Source organism: Carassius carassius, chromosome 15 (genome assembly GCF_963082965.1).
Source record: "Carassius carassius chromosome 15, fCarCar2.1, whole genome shotgun sequence".
In the NCBI taxonomy this organism is placed as follows: Eukaryota; Metazoa; Chordata; class Actinopteri; order Cypriniformes; family Cyprinidae; genus Carassius; species Carassius carassius.
Genome location: NC_081769.1, coordinates 31963526 through 31981809, shown reverse-complemented (window position 1 = coordinate 31981809; position 18284 = coordinate 31963526). Strand labels below are relative to the sequence as shown.

The following is an 18284-nucleotide window of genomic DNA, read 5'->3' as shown; positions in this document are numbered from 1 at the left end:
ATGGGATATTCAGGTCACAGATGGAGTGGAGAGAATGTTTTAATTGTTGCACTTGTACTGATTGCTCTTTGCTAAGAGGACGATGCATGTATTTCTGTGTCTCTCACAGGGACTTCTGTCTGAGATCCTCAGAAAAGAGGAAGACCCCAAGACAGCGTCTCAGTCGCTCCTGGTCAACCTGCGTGCCATGCAGAACTTCCTACAGTTACCGGAAGCGGAGCGCGATCGCATCTACCAGGATGAGAGGGAGCGCAGCTTGACTGCGGCCTCTGCTATGGGCCCCGCGCCCCTCATCAGCACCCCTCCCACACGCCCCGTGCAGGTAACACGCTCACAATCACACCCGAGTGGGTGCTGAAAGATCAACTTTTTTGTACTTTGTAGAGTAAAATGCGTGCTGTAGCCTTGATGCAAGGATAAAAAAATAGTTTTTTTTTTTGTCTTGCTTTCCAATCTTTCCATTTAAAAATTAGATCTGTTTATTTGGATAAATGTCACTTATCAAAGACAGAGAGAATATATTATGAATTAAGTTCATTCATCTTACTCCATTGGCAAATGTTTTTTCTTCTTCTTGTTTTATGCTTAAATCTAACAGATATAAATAGGTTCTCTGTCTTGTTTATTTATAATTTTATAAAAAATGGAAAAAGAAAACAGACTGTATCTTGAGTTAGATTTATTTTTCATAGATTCATGTTTTATGCTTAAATCTTAAATAATTGTCTCTCTTAGTTATATCTTATAAACTAAAAATTAATAAAAAATGACAAATAAGTTAAAAAAGTTATAAATTATATATTTATTGAAAAACATAAATTATGAAAAGAAAGTTTTCTTTCTCTGTTGCCAGATTTTTTTTTTTTTTGCATAAATCTAAATGGGTTCTCTGTCTTATTTTTTATAAAACAATTTTTGACACACACAAAAATATTACAATTTAAACTCCAATTAAAACAGAAAATATTAAAATAAAGTCTAATTTAAAATATGAAAATGTAAAATATACTAAAAATAAATATAAAATACATCCTTTAAATAAAATACATTTATTGGGATACATTTTACTAATCAAAGACAGAGAGAATATATCCTGAATTAAGCTGATTTTTTAACTTTGTGTCTTTTATTTATTTAATTTGACATCAAGGTGTATGCCGTCCCTCCAAACTTTCTTGCTCGTTTTGCTAATAAACATTCTACGTTCTTATTTATTTGGTTACATATTATACATGTTTACTTAGCCTATTTCCAGTTTTGTCCTATTTAAACTTTATGTAAGTTATTTGTTATTTTATATTAGGCATAGTCTGCCCTATAGCATGGTGTATTTTTATTTGTTTTGTTAATAAAAGTTCTATGTTTTATAAATAGGCTAAGGTGAGTTTGACGTTGTATTTTGTTGCTGCATTCAAGCAATTGACGCTGAACTGCTGCTAATTCTACAGTGAAAGTAAAATGTGCACGGCACTTTTAAGCTATACACTGTAAAGTGAAGGAAAGCGAGGGCAAGAGGGAGAATTCAAACAAGCTAAAAATGAACAATTGCTTTACGGCTAATTGGCGTTATTTGAAAGTGAAAGTAAAATGCGCACGCCACTTTTACAAGCTATTTAAAAGCAAACGAAAGCGAGGAAAAGAGGGAACGCCCTCGCCCCCGTGGTGATACTGGTATTACCTGTGTTGTCACACGTCGATTAACCTGTGGAAACATTTCCTCTCCATCACAACCCTATTTTATTTATCAATCTGACAGACTTGAATAGGATCTCTCTTATTTCTGTCTTGTTTATATTTGTCAAATTTTCATCTCAAGAAAATGTGTGTTGATTTAAGGATGTTTATTTTTTTCTGGAAGGCAAAGTGAAGATACTGATTGCATTTTTTGGGGGGGAATAACTTGATAATTTATTCTCAGTAAGACCAAAAACATGCATTAACAAAGTAAATGGGGTCATGCTGAATTTAAATAGATTCTGTATTCTTACTTATGTAAATGTAGGTGGAATTGAACACACAGACTCCGTTTCAGCCCAAATATTTAGCATGCTCTCACTCACTAACATAATGAGTGATTAGCTAAGGTATGTTTTTCATCAGTCATCGTCAGAGTGTTTGCTTTGCACACACTGGAATTAAATCTGTAAATTCCTGAGGACCCCCACCAACTGCAGGAAAAATGACTAATATCAGAATTACTCACAGCAGCTTTACTCACAAGAAAAGAGTTTAAGATTGTACTAACAATGGAAGACTGAGGAAACCTGTTTGGTAAAGGCCAATATAATTTTTTTTTCTATTTTACATTATATTCAGAAATGATGTTCTGTGGCTTTGAATGAGAGTGCATTATAGTAATGTGTTTGTCAGGAGCTCACACATGATGATTCATACAAACACACAACCACAAGCACACAATTACAACATCACAACTTGGACTGTGTGTTTACAAATCATGACTTACATGCAGTCAGGTACAGATGCATTGATCCATAGGTAAACACTACTGGCAAGACCAATTTATGTCTGTTTTCAGGCACTAGTCAATTTTGAGATTTGTTTATTTGTCTATGTTTGTTAAAAGAATACATACAAAATATACATTTTAAATGTTTTTATTTATTAAATTGAAAATTTGTGGCTGTAAATTTTTGTGACAGTACATGTCTTTAAAGGCTGTTTTCTCAAAATGAGCCAGAAATCTCCACTTTACAGTTATATTCTTATTTATATTTCTAGGCATAAAATGTACACATATAAAACTGTATGCTTAGACACAGGGTGAAAATTATTATTATTATTATTATTATTTTTTGGCTGTTGCCAATATTTTTTTTACTTATGAAGTGATAAAATTAAATATCCAAAATCCCATCTGCATAAATCTTTAACTCTAATGTCCCCTTTAATGTCATAAATTCAAACAATTTTGAAACTGGCTTTATCTAATGTTCATATTTCTGTTATGTAATCTTATGCCAATGAATGCATATTTTATTATATAATGCCTCTTTTGCGCATTTACATTTAAGACAATAAAAATCTGTGAATGGTTTGTAATCAATAGTAGTTTTAGTAGTAGCTTGAAATATTACTTTTATGCATTGTAAATGTTATGCATTTAGCAGGTGCTTTTATTCAAATATTACATGCACCGCCATTATTATTATTGTCGATTACTAGTGCAAGAGTGTCGGTACATCAATGCATCTGTACTTTGGAGGAAACGTTTAGTGCAGGAAAGATCTCAGGAAGCGTTTCTTTCACTCCGAGCTCTTCAAGCAGGGCCGTAAAGGTATGCAGAGCCTCCTTCAAATGTAGTTGAGTGTGTTTTAGTGGATCGGACACAAAGCCTTCCTGTGTGTGATGGACTGAGGAGGCTCTTTTATACAGGAGAAAAACTCCCTCACACACAGAATGTGTAAAGACCGAAATGTCATCAGTGTTCACTCAAGTGTGCACGCAGTTGTGTGTGCGCTTGCGTGCATCATGTGCTAGTGTGTGTGTGTGCAAACCAGATGCTGCTTTCCTGTTCAGATCCCATTATCAGATGGTTCTGTAACCTGATTATTCAGCAACTGCGCATAATTCGTCAGTCTCGTACAGAGCTTTGCAAAAGTCTCCATTATCTGATGATATTTGTATAAATTGGTGAAATTTTTAATCAAAAGGGCATATCGATGCACTGCTTGACACATATAATGGCTGTGTTCCAAAACATAGTGTGCTTCCTTGATGCATAGGCAGCATCCTAACCGAAATGGAGGATTATTAGTTACTGCTTTGGAACATTCTACTTGGGCAGCAAAAAGCATAATTTATATATATATATATATATATATATATATATATTATAAATATTGTTACAAATACTTTTTTATATGCATGTTTAGATTAGCGTAACGAAGATAATGCTTTGTCCGTCATTGGCCTTTTTGCATAAAAATAAATGCGATAAAGCAGTTTCAGGTAGAGGGAAGTCTTTGGATGCATGGCAGCTTGATGCTGACAGATATGAGTGAGATGTTTGCAGGATATTTTCTGCTGTAAATCAGCAGGGTGGCATGTCTTGCAGCGCTGCAAGGCTTTTATGACGCCCATAAAAACAGATGCGAAGGTATGTTTCCCACATACGTTAATGGATCGTCAGACAGTGTGTGCAAGTTTGAGCACGCTCATCCCTTTATAATTAGATACGGTCACAAAATAACTCTGCCTAGACACTGATGCTTCACATGTAAATGACTGCTGTAGGTGCCACTGACAGCCTCTTCAACGGCCCTGCGGTGGCAGTTTGGAGCCCCTTCATGTTATAAAAAAAAAATTATAGCCATGTTTGCAAGTCGTTTTGATGCAGAAATAGAATAGAAATCCGATCATGTGTTTATGTGAGTATTCCGATCAGATTTAATAAAGTGTTATTTTAACCAGTTGTTTTACATATTTGTGTGTGTTCACAGCCCAGAAGAGAGGAGTGTAACAATTTGAGACCAGAAGACTGGAATCCCAGAATTCCAGTGGGCATCTCTCCTGTGAGTGCACATATGGTACATTGTTTATGCAGAAAGTGATGCATGATTTTGTCCTTGATTATATACCTATGTACATATGTATTTTTTTTAATTATCTAAAATAATAATACAATTAAAGAGAATGCATAATAATAGTAATAATAATATGTATAACTTAATATGTATTATATATATATATATATATATATAATTATATAATTATATATATATATATATATATATATAATTATATATATATAATATATAATTATATATAAAAATATATAATTATATATAATAATATATATATATATATATATAATTATATATATATAATATATAATTATATATAAAAATATATAATTATATATAATAATATATAATTATATATAAAAATATATAATTATATATAATATGTATATATTTTTTAATATAAAAAAATTATAGTTGTTTTATTATTATCATCTCATATACAGTATGTGTTGTTCAAACGTTTTTAAATGCAGTCTCTTTTGCTCACTAAGACTTCAGTTTTCAGTGTCACATGATCTTCAGAAATCATTCTAAAATGCTGATTTGCTGCTCAAGAAACATTTCTGAATATTTTTATCAATGTTGAAAACAGTTGTTTCATATTTTTATGGGAACTGCAATAAATATTTTGGGGGGATTCTTTGATGAGTCATTGAAGCGTTTATTTGAAACGGAAATCTTTGTGACTAAATAAAGATCTTTACTTTCACTTTTGATCATTTTAATGCATCCTTGCTGAAAAAAACGTATTCATTTCTTTCATTCAATCATTCATTCATTAATAAATCTATCTTACTGCTTTAAAGCTTCTGAACAGTAGTATATGAAATAATAATATCAATATTAAAAAAATATATATTTATTTATTTATTTGTTTATTTTACCATTTTGTTTGACTGCTGCAGTAAAAATGTAAAAGTATATCCATCTGCCTAACTTTTTTCTTTCTCTTTACTCAGGTGAAGCCTAGCCCTCTGTCCTCAGAGTGGAACGGGAAATCAGAGAACTGTGTGTTAAACATCAACTCCTCCATCTACGACGAGATCCAGCAGGAGATGAAGAGGGCCAAAGTGTCCCAGGCCATGTTTGCCAAGGTCGCCGCCTCAAAGAGCCAGGTACGGCCCACTCTGACTTCGACTTTCACTAGCCTGTCACACTCAAAGCGTTCATCCGGTTGACAAAACATTGTCAAACATTTCTGTGTACAGTCTTCAGAAAGCTGAGATAAAAGTGTGAAAGGAGAGCTCTGTTAAGCTTCATAGGTAGCGCAGCGCCGTAATGACTTGCGCCACTTTATTGTGGGTTTGCGAACAGCAGACAGTATTGCAACATAAAACAAATGTGTTTATATAATTCAGCTGTGCAACGACCACACCATTATCTCACATAGCGAACAGCCTTCTGCTGAATACAGGCCTCTGTGAGAGACATTACCGTCTGTTTTAGCCTATTAAAACTAATTAAAGAAACGCAAGGCGAGCCCCATTATTAAAGGTTTCACATATCTATGTGCACACTTAAAGATTTTCACAATTACATCTGATGGGGGGGGGGGACGCGAATAAAAGCCCTAAATTATCTAGAAATATCAGTAGGTTTTTGCTGATTGCACTGATTACGGTGCCAGATACTTTTGTTTCACCAAATTACAGTTTGATGCACAAACCACTGTTTTTGTAGAAGGGAGTTCAAAGCCGAGAAGGGTGGAGGAGAGGAAAGACAAACCGGGGCATTTATTCACGTAAGATTCTCGTATAAAATGACGGTTAAAGAGCCCCTCTCTGTCTGAGCCTGTGTGCTCCATTCATAGCTGGTGTGAATGTGAATTGAGCAGCAGATAAGAACTGTGCTAATTACGCAGCTGAAAAAGGGGCCTGGGAGAGCACTTATCTCCAGCTCCATCTCGTAATGTGTGCTCCCCGGGCAGCTGGTACCCCCTCCTTCCCGTTTCCAGCCCCCTCCGCGAGGCCCACGGGGCCCTCCGGCTGAATGTCCGGCCGGTGCCGAGCGCCTGGTGATGCTGGGACCGGCGCAGAGATCGTAGTCACGAAACGGCCGCTGCGGTGTCGTAATTAGTGGTGGGGAAACTCTTTTCCAGTTGAGGCATGACGATTGAAGAATCGTAGAGGGAAGTCAACTGGTGATTACTGTACGTTTTCACGGTGATCGTTCAGTTTGGTCACATTTTGGGTGCTCATAATGAAGAATAGTGATCATTCTTTTCTGAATATACACATTTAGTCATTCTACAAGCAACATTTCTGTTGAAAACCGTTTCAAATTTTTGTGGACATCATAACACAATCTTGTAATTCCTTGATGAATAGAAAATTGTAAAGAATGCCATTTATTTGAAATAATACCTTTTTGTAGCATTATAAATGTTTTTAATGTCATCAGTTTAATGCATCATTGTTTAATTAATTTCTTGTAAAACTTTTTTTACTGACTTTTGAACGATAGAGTATAAAAAATAAATAAATATTTTTTTAAATGATAATAATAATACTATTTTTATATGTAGTTTATAACAGGCAAAAGCAATATATGAATGAGGTTCCTAACACTTGTCTTTTAAGAATATAAAATGGCAAAGAAAAAAATTTGGAAATGCATTCTGATCGAAGTACAATTTATGATATCTGAACTTAAGTAGGATTACAAACTGTGTAACACTTTACAGTAAGTTCCTGTTAACTAAAATTCAAAGTTTCAGTACAACATGCCAAAATAAAAGTTTGGCTTAATTTGACAGAAATGTATTGTACAGTAGAATTTACTTCTAAAATTAACAACAGCAATAATATAGTTATTAAAGAATATCACATAATCATAGAAAATGTTATTTGATTTGTAAGGTTTATAAATTCATGTGATTATCACCGTTTATCAGTTTTATTTGAATTTGTATTAAATCATATAACAGTATACAGAAAAAAAATAATAAAACTGAAAACAGAATTTGGGAAAAAATACAATTGAATTTGGGTGAAAAACTTTTCATAATGTCACTTTGATGACATTTAAAATATCAGTTAAATTGTTAAAGTTGTATGCACTCATTTAATTATAACAGTTTTAAATAATAAATACATATTAAATCAGATCAAAAATCGAAACCGAAACCAAAGAATTTAGGGGAAAAAAATCATAATTTCATTTGAATGATAATTGCATTTGGTATACATGTTAAAAGACAATAATATAATATAATATAATATAATATAATATAATATAATATAATATAATATAATATAATATAATATAATATAATATAATATAATATAATATAATATAATATAATATAATATAATGTTTGCAAATGGACTCTTTTTGCAAAATGTACCCACAAGCTGTGTTTGTGTCTGTCCCTCTTGCCCCCTGCCTGACTGAAGGACCTCGGGGTCCTAGACGGCGTGTGGTGGGAGGCGTTTGCCGTATGGTTATCTTCCGTGGCGTGTCGGATTAATTGGCGCGTCCATCAGTGCAGGAATCCTCGTCAGTAGCCGAGGTAGACTGCAGAAGCACTGGCTGCAGCACAAGCTAGAGATCTGGCACAGGCCACGGGTTTGGCTTCCGCAGCCACAGGGCTCCAGGCTCGGCCCAGCTCTGTCCTCAACAAGAGCCATGGAGATGGGAGGCGCAGCGCTCGCCCCCTGGGCTTTAACCCCCTCAAAGTTTGAGGGGGTTAAAGAGAACCATTGCATGTGTGTGTGAGCGTGTGTACCTGCTTACTCATGTGGCTGTGTGTACGGCTTTGGTGTAAATGAGTGTGTGTGTGCTGATGATTGGGGGATGGGCACTGGATCGGAGCCATGCCGTCCCCCTCTCTGGGCACACATCCATACAGGACGTGAGTGCCAGGCTTTATCTATTTGGTGGCACTTTCATATTCCGAGTAGCATTTCAATTAATTTCTCCTCCTGCACCACAGAAAAACCACCGTTTCTGCAGCTTGTAAACTGAAAAAGAAACATATAAAATGTTTATTTGTACACTCTCATTGTCGTCCAGAGCAGAGTTCGTGAAATCGTGACATTTTGGAGGTGAAACGCAAGCTGTTGAGGTTCTTAGTGGTGAATTGCCTTCCTTCCCTCCTTCAGTGCAGGATATTTTTGTCTGTACAATTGTAGGTTTTATTTCGAAGTATCATTCATATGGTACAATTTATGAATTTAAGTTTAAGGTCAACGTGAAGTGCTATTCACAACTGATTTTCTTACATAATCTAGTGATTTATTAAGGAGTGAAGATAAGATTGCATTCCTTTACCTAAAAAATACACTAATATTGTGAAATAATATTTCAGTTTAAAATAGCTGCTTTCTATTAGAATATGTTTTAAAATATAGTTTATTTACTCAATTTTCAGCATCATTACTCCAGTCTTCAGTGTCACATGATCCTTCGGAGATCTTTCTAATATGCTGATTTGCTGCTCGAGAAACATTTCTTCCTAATTATTATTACCAAATGTTGAAATCAGCTTAATATTTTTGTTGAAACCATTGATATTTTTTTTTCAGGATTTATTGATGGATAGAAATATTGGAAATATTTGGTAACATAATAAATAGCTTTACTGTCACTTTTGATTTAAATTATTGTGTCACTGCTGAATAAAACTAATAATTCTGATTTAAAAAATATCTTACTGACTCCAAACTTTGGAATATTAATGTTTATCAAGTGAAATGTTAAATAGATCATTTTCAATTCTAATAGTTAAAAAATCTTTGTATATAATTGTTAGTAAATAAATTAAGAATTTTAATAATAAATTTAATGATGGACATTTCAGAATAGAACCAGGGATATGGAGGGAACAGTAAAAAAAGAAATAAAGGATGAAATAGAGAATGTTTATAGTTGTACAGTTTAATCTAAAGATTAAAAATTATCAAATGCATACAAATATTTTGGAATAACATTCACTGATGAATCACTCACAATAATACAGGAACATGTAATATTACATAAAAAGGTTCAGTTTTGATTTCATGTTGAGTAGATTTAGAGGTTTGTTAAATTCCCTTGTTTTGAATATGAGCAATTGTGAAAGTGACGTATGACTGAGCAAACACCACTAATACAGACATGACAGCGCCAAACTGGCATTCACAGAGCTCTGCTGGGGCTGGGAGAATAGAGAGAAGAGGGGCATTATGGGAGTTGTGCTGACACCCTCTGATGGTGAATACAATCACGGCCCCTGTTGTCAGAAGACAAGCCCTTTAGAACCCAGGGCCGTTCCCTCAGAGTGACCTGTCTCTCTCTCTCTCTCTGTGTGTCTGTATGTCTCTCTCTCGCTCCTGGAAGAGGCTGTGGTAATTAGCAGGGCTCTAATGAGACAGAATGTCAGTGATCTGCTGCAGTACAGGGGGGCAGGCGATAGGCCGGTGTGTGTATGAAGGGGGGTAGAGGAGGCTGTGCCATCTGTCACTGAGCGCCTGGCTCGCTGCTCTCTAGGGGGGAACAGTGGGTCGGCAAAAAGTGAGAGAGAGAGATATTTAAAACTGTGCAGGATAGACTGTATATCAATACAAAACTGGTGGTTGACCGATATAGTTTTTTTATGCCAAAATCATTAGGATATTAAGTAAAGGTCATGTTGCGTGATAAGATATTTGGTAAATTTCCTACTGTAAATACATCAAAACTTAACAAAAATAGTTTTATCTCAGACAAATATTGTCCTATCCTAACAAACTATACATACATTGAAAGCGTATTTATTCATTTTTCAGATGTATAAATCTCGATTTAAAAAAATTGCTTCTTGTAACTGGTTTTGTGGTCGAGGGTTACATATCGTCTATTTGTAGATAATCAGTTGTTTTGAGGCTGTGCTGATTTTTTGGTTGATTTAACAGTTTTGGTTTGTCACAATTGTAACAATTTCATTGCCTTGCCAACATAATAAACCCAGCATTTAGTAAACATTCTAATCATAGCATTTCTTATTTTTTTCTTCAAATATTTTAAGAAATTTTAATTGATTGAGATTTTTGTTGTTGTTGTTTTTTTTTTGCATTTTTTCCGGAAATTTTAAAAATGTTTGTTTAGTTTTAGATTTCTTTTTTTGTCTTTCATTTCCCAGTTTCCAATAACTATTTATAAAATATTAGCATAATACACATACTGTGTGTGTGTGTGTGTGTGTGTGTGTGTGTGTGTATATATATATATATAATTAATTTAATTACATTTTTTTTTAAGGAAGCTACATTTATTCAAACATTTACACTTGTAATTAACCACTATACATCAACCTAGTCTATCATTCACACAGGTAATTTTTTTGCAATTTTCCGTTTTCAAATATAGTGTAAAATAAGTATTTTTAAGTTGCTTATTTGTTAAAATTACACTTTATAATGCATTTTGCAGCACCTGCAGTCTGAACAACAGTGTCAGTCTTTCTCTTCCAGGAAAACAGACCAGCAATACTGATGACATCACCTTGCACTTAGGGGTGTTGTGCAGATTTTTGTTTAGTAAAATTGAGATTGAGTCCCTCCCTCCCCCTGATAACACCTGCGTCTGACTAGCAAGTAGGCTGTGATGTAAACTTCAGTCTATTGGCTATTCATTTCATCGGTTATGTTTGAGCTGTTCCTGTGGGCGGGGCCTAAGTCACATTTATTTGGCCTGTATTTCCAGGGCAGGTCTAGACGCATCGTCTGCAGCCGTGTGTCTGCATTTACTTTCATTAAGGCACGAGAAGCCAAAGCCGGATGCAAATGAAATTACGCTTCTATATGGTAGTTCCAACGGCCCCTATAATTTCACAGAGAATATATATTTTTCATTATCATGCTTCATTTTGAAGAGTTGTTTGTTTACAGTTATGAATTCGCTGCCTCCCAGGGGCGTGTGCGAGGCAGATGGGAGCGGCGGGCCTGTGAGAGCGGAAATAGGGCCGTGACTGTTTATTAATTGATTTATTTATTTATCTGGCTGCCTGGTTATTAGGTTGCCTGGGAAACAGCTGCAGTTCCCCTGTATTATTAAAGACACAATATTCGTGAACCAGAGACCCAGATGTCTGGGAAATTAATTCCGCGTATGATTTATCGCAGCACGCGCCTCCAAACGAAGCTTTTTCCTTGTCGTTTAACGCGTTTGTTGACCGTCTTCTGGTTCTCCGGCTTGTTCTCCATCTGTCTGCACTCTCTCTCTCTCCACTGCATGCAAGGTAGTGTTAGAGGTGGCCCGGTTTCTCGTGCTCTCCTCTGTCAGACCACACAGGGCTTGTTCTGAGGCCCATTCTCGCTAATCTGATCAGGCAGGCAAATACGCCGGGAAAAGCGGCTTTAATGATCCCCCTAATTACCTCAAGTCAATACCAACTGTATTATTAGACTCCGGGAAAATATTCCATTAGAGTCCCCCCCGTGGGACTCCCCGCACGTAGCGATGTCACGCGCCGCTCGCCCCCATGCTTGTAATTAATTTTATTTACACACGCAGGAATGCACAAGGTCGCACCTGCAGCCCGGAGCCGCCTCGCCCGGCCCCCGACTCGCCCGCTTAATCAGATCTGTCATAATTACCATTCTGCATGCTTCTGACACACGCTGCGAAATATTTCAATTTAACTGCAGCCTATGGCTGTGGCAGACGCCCACGGCGTATGGATGCGGACCGGACCTACTCTGCACTTTGCCATCTTTGCTCTCTTCCTTCAGTTTTTTTGCAACTTTTTGGACATTAGTGACCAGATAAATTGGTTCATATCTGTCCATTAGTTCCATTTTTGACCAATGCTCCTGCACGCTTTGTTTCTTTTACTCACCCTCACGTCGTTCTGCATGACTTTCGTGCAAGCATGCAAAACAAAAGGTGCAGTTTTGAAGGACATACAGGCCTTTCTTTTGTATATATTGGAAAAAGTAAAAAAAAAAAAAAATAATGAATTCTGTTGTATTTCAGAATATTCTGAAGTATTCTATTTTCTTAAAAAAAAAAGTTCATATATATTATATTAAAGATATATTTATAGATATACTTGCATAATAAATATTGTATATATATATATATATATATATATATATATATATATATATATATATATATACACTACCAAAAAAAATGACACTCTGACCCCGCGCAATGAAACAATTAATCAAACATCCTCAAACGCTTCAAAAGCCTCTGTTATAAAAGTTAACGACTTGATATATTTTTGCCGTTTTAAAGCAAACTTGTGTTAATTAAGAGTGCTGTTGGAGCTGACATGTACAATTTGCAGGTTTTATGCCGTTTTAATCTATAATTCAATAAGATCAGGCATGATTTATCTGCTTAATTACTCTCTGATATTAGCAATTAAACTCCAGCTTTGAATTAAATCTCAATCACACGCTTATAATTGATGGACTAGCGTTTTCTCATAGGTTGCTTGTGTTTCGAGGGCTCCTTGCAGGCTCTTTGTTTGAATTATGTTGCGATCAACCTACTTACACTTTGTGTTGGGGTTGTTTTTTGTTTTCCTCCAGGTCTCTTGAAAAAGTTAACCTAGTTACAGGCCACCAGATCTGCTTTATCCTCGCAGAATTTTGAAGAAAAAGTTGTTGACATTGTATTAAGGTGCAAGTATTTATAGTTGTTTTAAGGCAGATGTTTTATGAGTTAAGCTTAAGTTAGTCTCAGCCTCAGACGTCATGCCCACGGACCGTTTGCTAAACGTCTGATGCATATAGGACACAAAAGTGGAAACATTGTGATTTGCAATCAAATACAGTTAAATCTTTTTAGTTATTTTTGGTTTACTATCTTTTAATCATCTGCTAAAAAGCATTTCTAATGTTTTAGCAATGTACTTAAAGAACAAAATATTTACAATAAATGACGCATGCTTTAATATTTTATTTTCTAATGCAATGCACTTCTGAAATTCTGCTCAAGCATCCAAATACTTTTTGGGGCCAAAGTGTATCATAACGTCTAGAAAGCTCACAAGGAACATATTAACGGCGTCATGCATGTCGTTAAGCAGGTTTTCAGCACAAACTGTAACAACCCTTTTGTCTCTCTTTAGAGATTTCAGATATATATATAGATAGATAGATAGACAAACAGACAGGCATTATTGATCCCTGAGGGGAATTTGTCATAAAAACGGAGCTATACATTTACATTTATGTTGCAATCAAACCTTTTAAGCTGTTAATTGCTTAAAAGGAAACTCTCTCTATCGCCCCCTTGAGTTCGGAGGTGTGTCAGTGTTTGCAATGCATTCCCATCTTAAATATATTTGTAGCCCAAGGATGAAGGCCGTAGTGTGTTTGCTTGACCATATCTGTGGAGAACGGATGCGTTTCTGTGTGTTTAGGGTTCATCTGGGGCACTGGCCTCATTTTCTTTTCCTCCATGCCAAGACCATTTGAATAAATACTGGGAGCAGATCTATTTGCATAGTAAGATATCCAAAAAGGCAGTCCGTCCTCTGCCTATTTTTGGCCCGCTTTTTTTTTTTTTTGCTTATTGTTGCAGAAGATTCACATATGTTTCGCGAGCGCATTTATATATTTCAGCCAACAGATGGACTTGACGCGCATGCGGCGGGTCCGATTCCTTCGCTCATACATCCGCAAACCCCACACACATTCGCTCTTAGAAAACAGGTTTGAACATACTGTATTATCTTTTGAATTGATCTGCATGACACTGTCTGCCAAAGCTGAGTCGGTGCCAGATTCAGGAGGGGCGGTAGAGCAGGAAACAATAATGCTTTGTCTGCTGAACACTGCAGCCCTCTGCCTGACATCAAGATGTTTGTTTCTCGCTTTTGTTTTTGCTTCAACGCGCTCGAGACTGAAGCCATAACAATGGATTAGCATCTTTATTTAAAAACAATGGAAAAGAGCGAAAAAGCTAGAATAGTTCTTTAACATCTGCCCCCAGACTGCAGTTTTTGACAGACATCAGCATGAGTTGTGTGTTTGTTTAATAGAGGAGCCTGGGTACGCCCTCAGGTCTATAGGGGCCGTATCGCCACCGAAACTTGCTGACTTGTTTGAGAACGCCAGCCAACGATGTGATGACTGATAAGCGAACGGCCGTGGCGTAGAGAGCAGAGCGCTGGTCTGGAGACAGCCATGACCAGCTGATCTGACATCATAATTCATATATGTCTGTACTTTATAGTAAGCGAAATTTGAATTGGTGTCTGGAGGTGTACTGTTCGTCAGCTGTGGACACTTGTATACTGTATATTTGCCATATACAGGAAATATAAAATCTAAAATTACATATAAATAATTGAATTATTTATTTAAATTTAACTAGAATATCAAAACAACAAAAATTTCAGCTGTGTGCACTGTGTGTGTTTTAAATTAATACAATTAAAATTTTAAATAAAATAAAAATCTTATTTAAGAAAAGTTTAAGAATTTTTTTACAATGTAGATATATTTATGTCTCTGCTTTAGTTATTTATTTAAATTAAATCATTTAAATTAAATTCTTCTCATTTACTTATATTGTTATATTGTTTTTTGTATTATTATTTTTTGTTTAAAAAATATAACTTAAAAATGTTATGTTATTTATATTTTTTTAAATTATATAAAATATCTAAATTTCTATATATATATATATATATAAATTATATTTTTATTGGTGGTATTTAGTGTAAATTTAGTGTAAACTGATCTGCTTCAGTATTGTTTAATGCTATTACCCTCACCAAGAGGTACGAAATTATTTTTGGCACCAGATAAAATGTGATTCTATTAAATCGCTTCAATTTTGTTTTAGTTTGTAACATTAAAGTGGCTCCCTACTTTTCATTATGGGTAGTTTATACCGTAGCAAGGACGTTTCCCAATAACATTGCCCGATACTTATCTCCAATACAATTTTCTCTAAGGTATTTGCTTGACGATCATTGCTAACCAAGTACATGCTTTTAATGCGTAACCAAGTACACACTTTTAGTGCATAGTAGAAGTATACAAACTGGGATGTGGCCCATTGATGCTGGGGAGCTGTTGGCCGATTCGGGACTGGTGGCGACATCGAGATCCAAGTGATTTGAGACGGGACTCATCTCAGGAGTCTGAGGCCTGGCAGAACAGGGTGAGCGGAGGGGACGATAAGGAGCAAATGAGATAATAAAAAGGTGTTGATGGTGCCATGTGACTGATGTGGAAAACCACAACTGTCTGGGGCTCCTGAACTCAATCCCAAGGTTATTAATGTGTTCGCTGGCATCTGGGTCCAAGCGAGGGGCATAAACACCACGCTGTTCTCTCACAGTAGTGTCCTGTGCTTGTCTCATTGGCAGCTTGTGACCGCTCAGCCCTCACACGCATAGACACACCGTATCCTGCTTAGTTGAGTGAATCTTACGCATGAATTCAGCCATTGTGCGGAAGAGAAATATTTTTATCAGAATGTACCACTGCTATTTATACTCCGAACACAATGGAGGCTCTAATGGGCTGCCTGGACCCTCTCTTCATGTACTACTTGACCTGTCCACCCATCCACGGCCTTTATGGACGTTTGGGTAACATAATCTTAAAGTTGAGCTGTAAATAGGTGAAGCTCACACAAAATCTATCAAAGAGACAAAAGGTCGTATTTCACCTGAAAATAATAATGACGAAAAAGAAAAAAGAAATCAGATTTGTCTTAAAGTAAATTAAGTTTAAAAATATTTTATTTTATTTAAAATAATTAAATAATAAATAAATAAAACATATTTTTTTATTAAGCTTGTCCTTAAATGTGGGTTAATTCATATATTTAATTTGATTTTAAATATACTATTTTATAAATGATAACTTTTTTTTACCAAAAAGTTACCAAAATCAGAAGATCTCAATATGAGCTCAGACATTTCTCATTAAATTGACTTCACATTTTCGTAGCTCTTTACTCTTACTGATTAGTCATTTTTATTTCTCATAATGATTTTAGAAGGAACTTTAAAACAAAGTTGGTGCCTAATGAAGCATCTGGGAACTAATGAAGCTCAACCTCTGAACAATTTTTGCATCACTAGCCAAGCTATAATCCATGTTAGTTGTTAGTTCTCAATATTTTCCAAAAATAAACATCATCCTTTATAGTGTTTGTCAGATTTGACCAACCAAATCCCAGTAACGTTCCCGTATCCAGGCTGACTGTGCGAGCGCTCACTGTTTATGGTAAGACAGTGGAAGCAATGCAATTGGACAAATACAAGCAGTTTTTCAGGTCTTCGAGGCACAGAGAGCATTACTCTGTCAGTGTGGCTGCCCAATGCAAATTGTTTATTGTTGTGTTTTTGTTCTATAATGCAACAGCATTAATGCTAATACCTCTGTTGACTTTTTGTGGTTTGGTTGAATGTTGTTGTTTTTTTTGGTGGCTCGTTCTTTGGCTCAGTGGGATTTGTTTGCCGTTTTATCCGCAGATGTTTGATTGAGGATTATTTTATGATAGTGCGCTTAATGGCTGCGATAAGGTGTGTGTGTGTTTGAAGCACGTCGGGCTACAGACATCACAGCAGGAACACGACTCAAATCCCCACGCTTGCAAATAAAACAAAATGCGACAATAAACGTGGCAGAGGAACAAGGTGAGCTGTGATGAGCCTCTCTCGCTCGCTCTCTGGGGTTTACGTGGCTTTTGGGAGGAGCAGGAACATGGGACAACAGAAATGCTGAGTTATCTTTGCCATGCAGTGCTCTGGTGTGGCTCTGGCTCCTGCTCCGTGTGTGTGTGTGTGTGTCTGTGTGTGTGTGAGTGTGCTGGGTAATCCTGTGGAAATGAAAGGTGCTGCCACACACTGGTCTGGAGATTATGGCATCACGTTTGTAAGTGTGCCAGGATTCGACTGCTGGAACACACACTAGAGCTCCCTTTTCCTCTTTTCCTAAAAGTAGGATTTGACCACGCTTTATATTAGGAATGGGAATTTTAAGGAATTTAATGGTTCCAGTTCCTTAACCAATCGATTAATGTTTCTTCCAGTACTTTACAGGTAGAAACTCCTCTCTCAAACTAAACAAAATCAATATTTAGCATATATACAGTACATATTTTTGTTTGTTTACTGCATTAGTGCTGAAAGTATTGTGTGAGAAGTTATTAAACTTATATGTTTGACTCATTAATATTGATTATGCGATTATGTTCACAGAAAATGTTGTGTATTTGCATTGCAGCCATGCTTAGTAAAACTCAAAATATAATATTATCCACTAGACAGTAGGGTAGGGAAGGTGTAATGTTAAAATGGTAACTACACTCTTGTGTGTTATGTACCTTTCCACGCTAGGTGATATATAAGAAAAAATCTAAATATTCAGTGAATACAAAATGGGGAAAAAATAGTTCAAAGGTTTGGGTCCAGTAAGACTTTTAATACTTTTATTCAGCAAGGAAGCATGAAATTGATCAAAAGTGACAGTTAAGACCATATAAAGATTTCTATTTTAAATCCATGCTGTTCTTTTGAACTTTGTATTCATGAAAGAATCCTGAATGTAGCAAATGTTTCTTGAGCTACACATCTCATGATTTCTAAAGGATCACTGATGCTGAAAATTCAGCTTTGCATCACAGGAATAAATTACATTTTGAAATATATTCACATAGAATATAGTTATTTTAAATCATAATAATATTTCATAATATTTATTACATTTTTAATCAAATAAATGCTGCTTTGGTAAGCATAATAGACTTCTTATCAACCTAGAAAACATGACATGAAACATGAATTGTCTTCAAGTTGTT

General features: G+C 35.6%; 1 protein-coding gene across 5 annotated transcripts in view; it reads left to right on the top strand.

The window, feature by feature from the left end:
• The window catches only part of satb1b (SATB homeobox 1b), a 57193-nt gene that overhangs the window by 33140 nt on the left and 5769 nt on the right, over positions 1 to 18284 (top strand). For all 5 annotated transcript variants that reach the window (XM_059568523.1, XM_059568521.1, XM_059568522.1 and 2 more), the window contains 3 exons: positions 110 to 322; positions 4461 to 4532; positions 5504 to 5659. In XM_059568523.1, coding sequence (XP_059424506.1) covers positions 110 to 322; positions 4461 to 4532; positions 5504 to 5659 — 441 coding nt within the window. The remainder of the gene's footprint in view (positions 1 to 109; positions 323 to 4460; positions 4533 to 5503; positions 5660 to 18284) is intronic.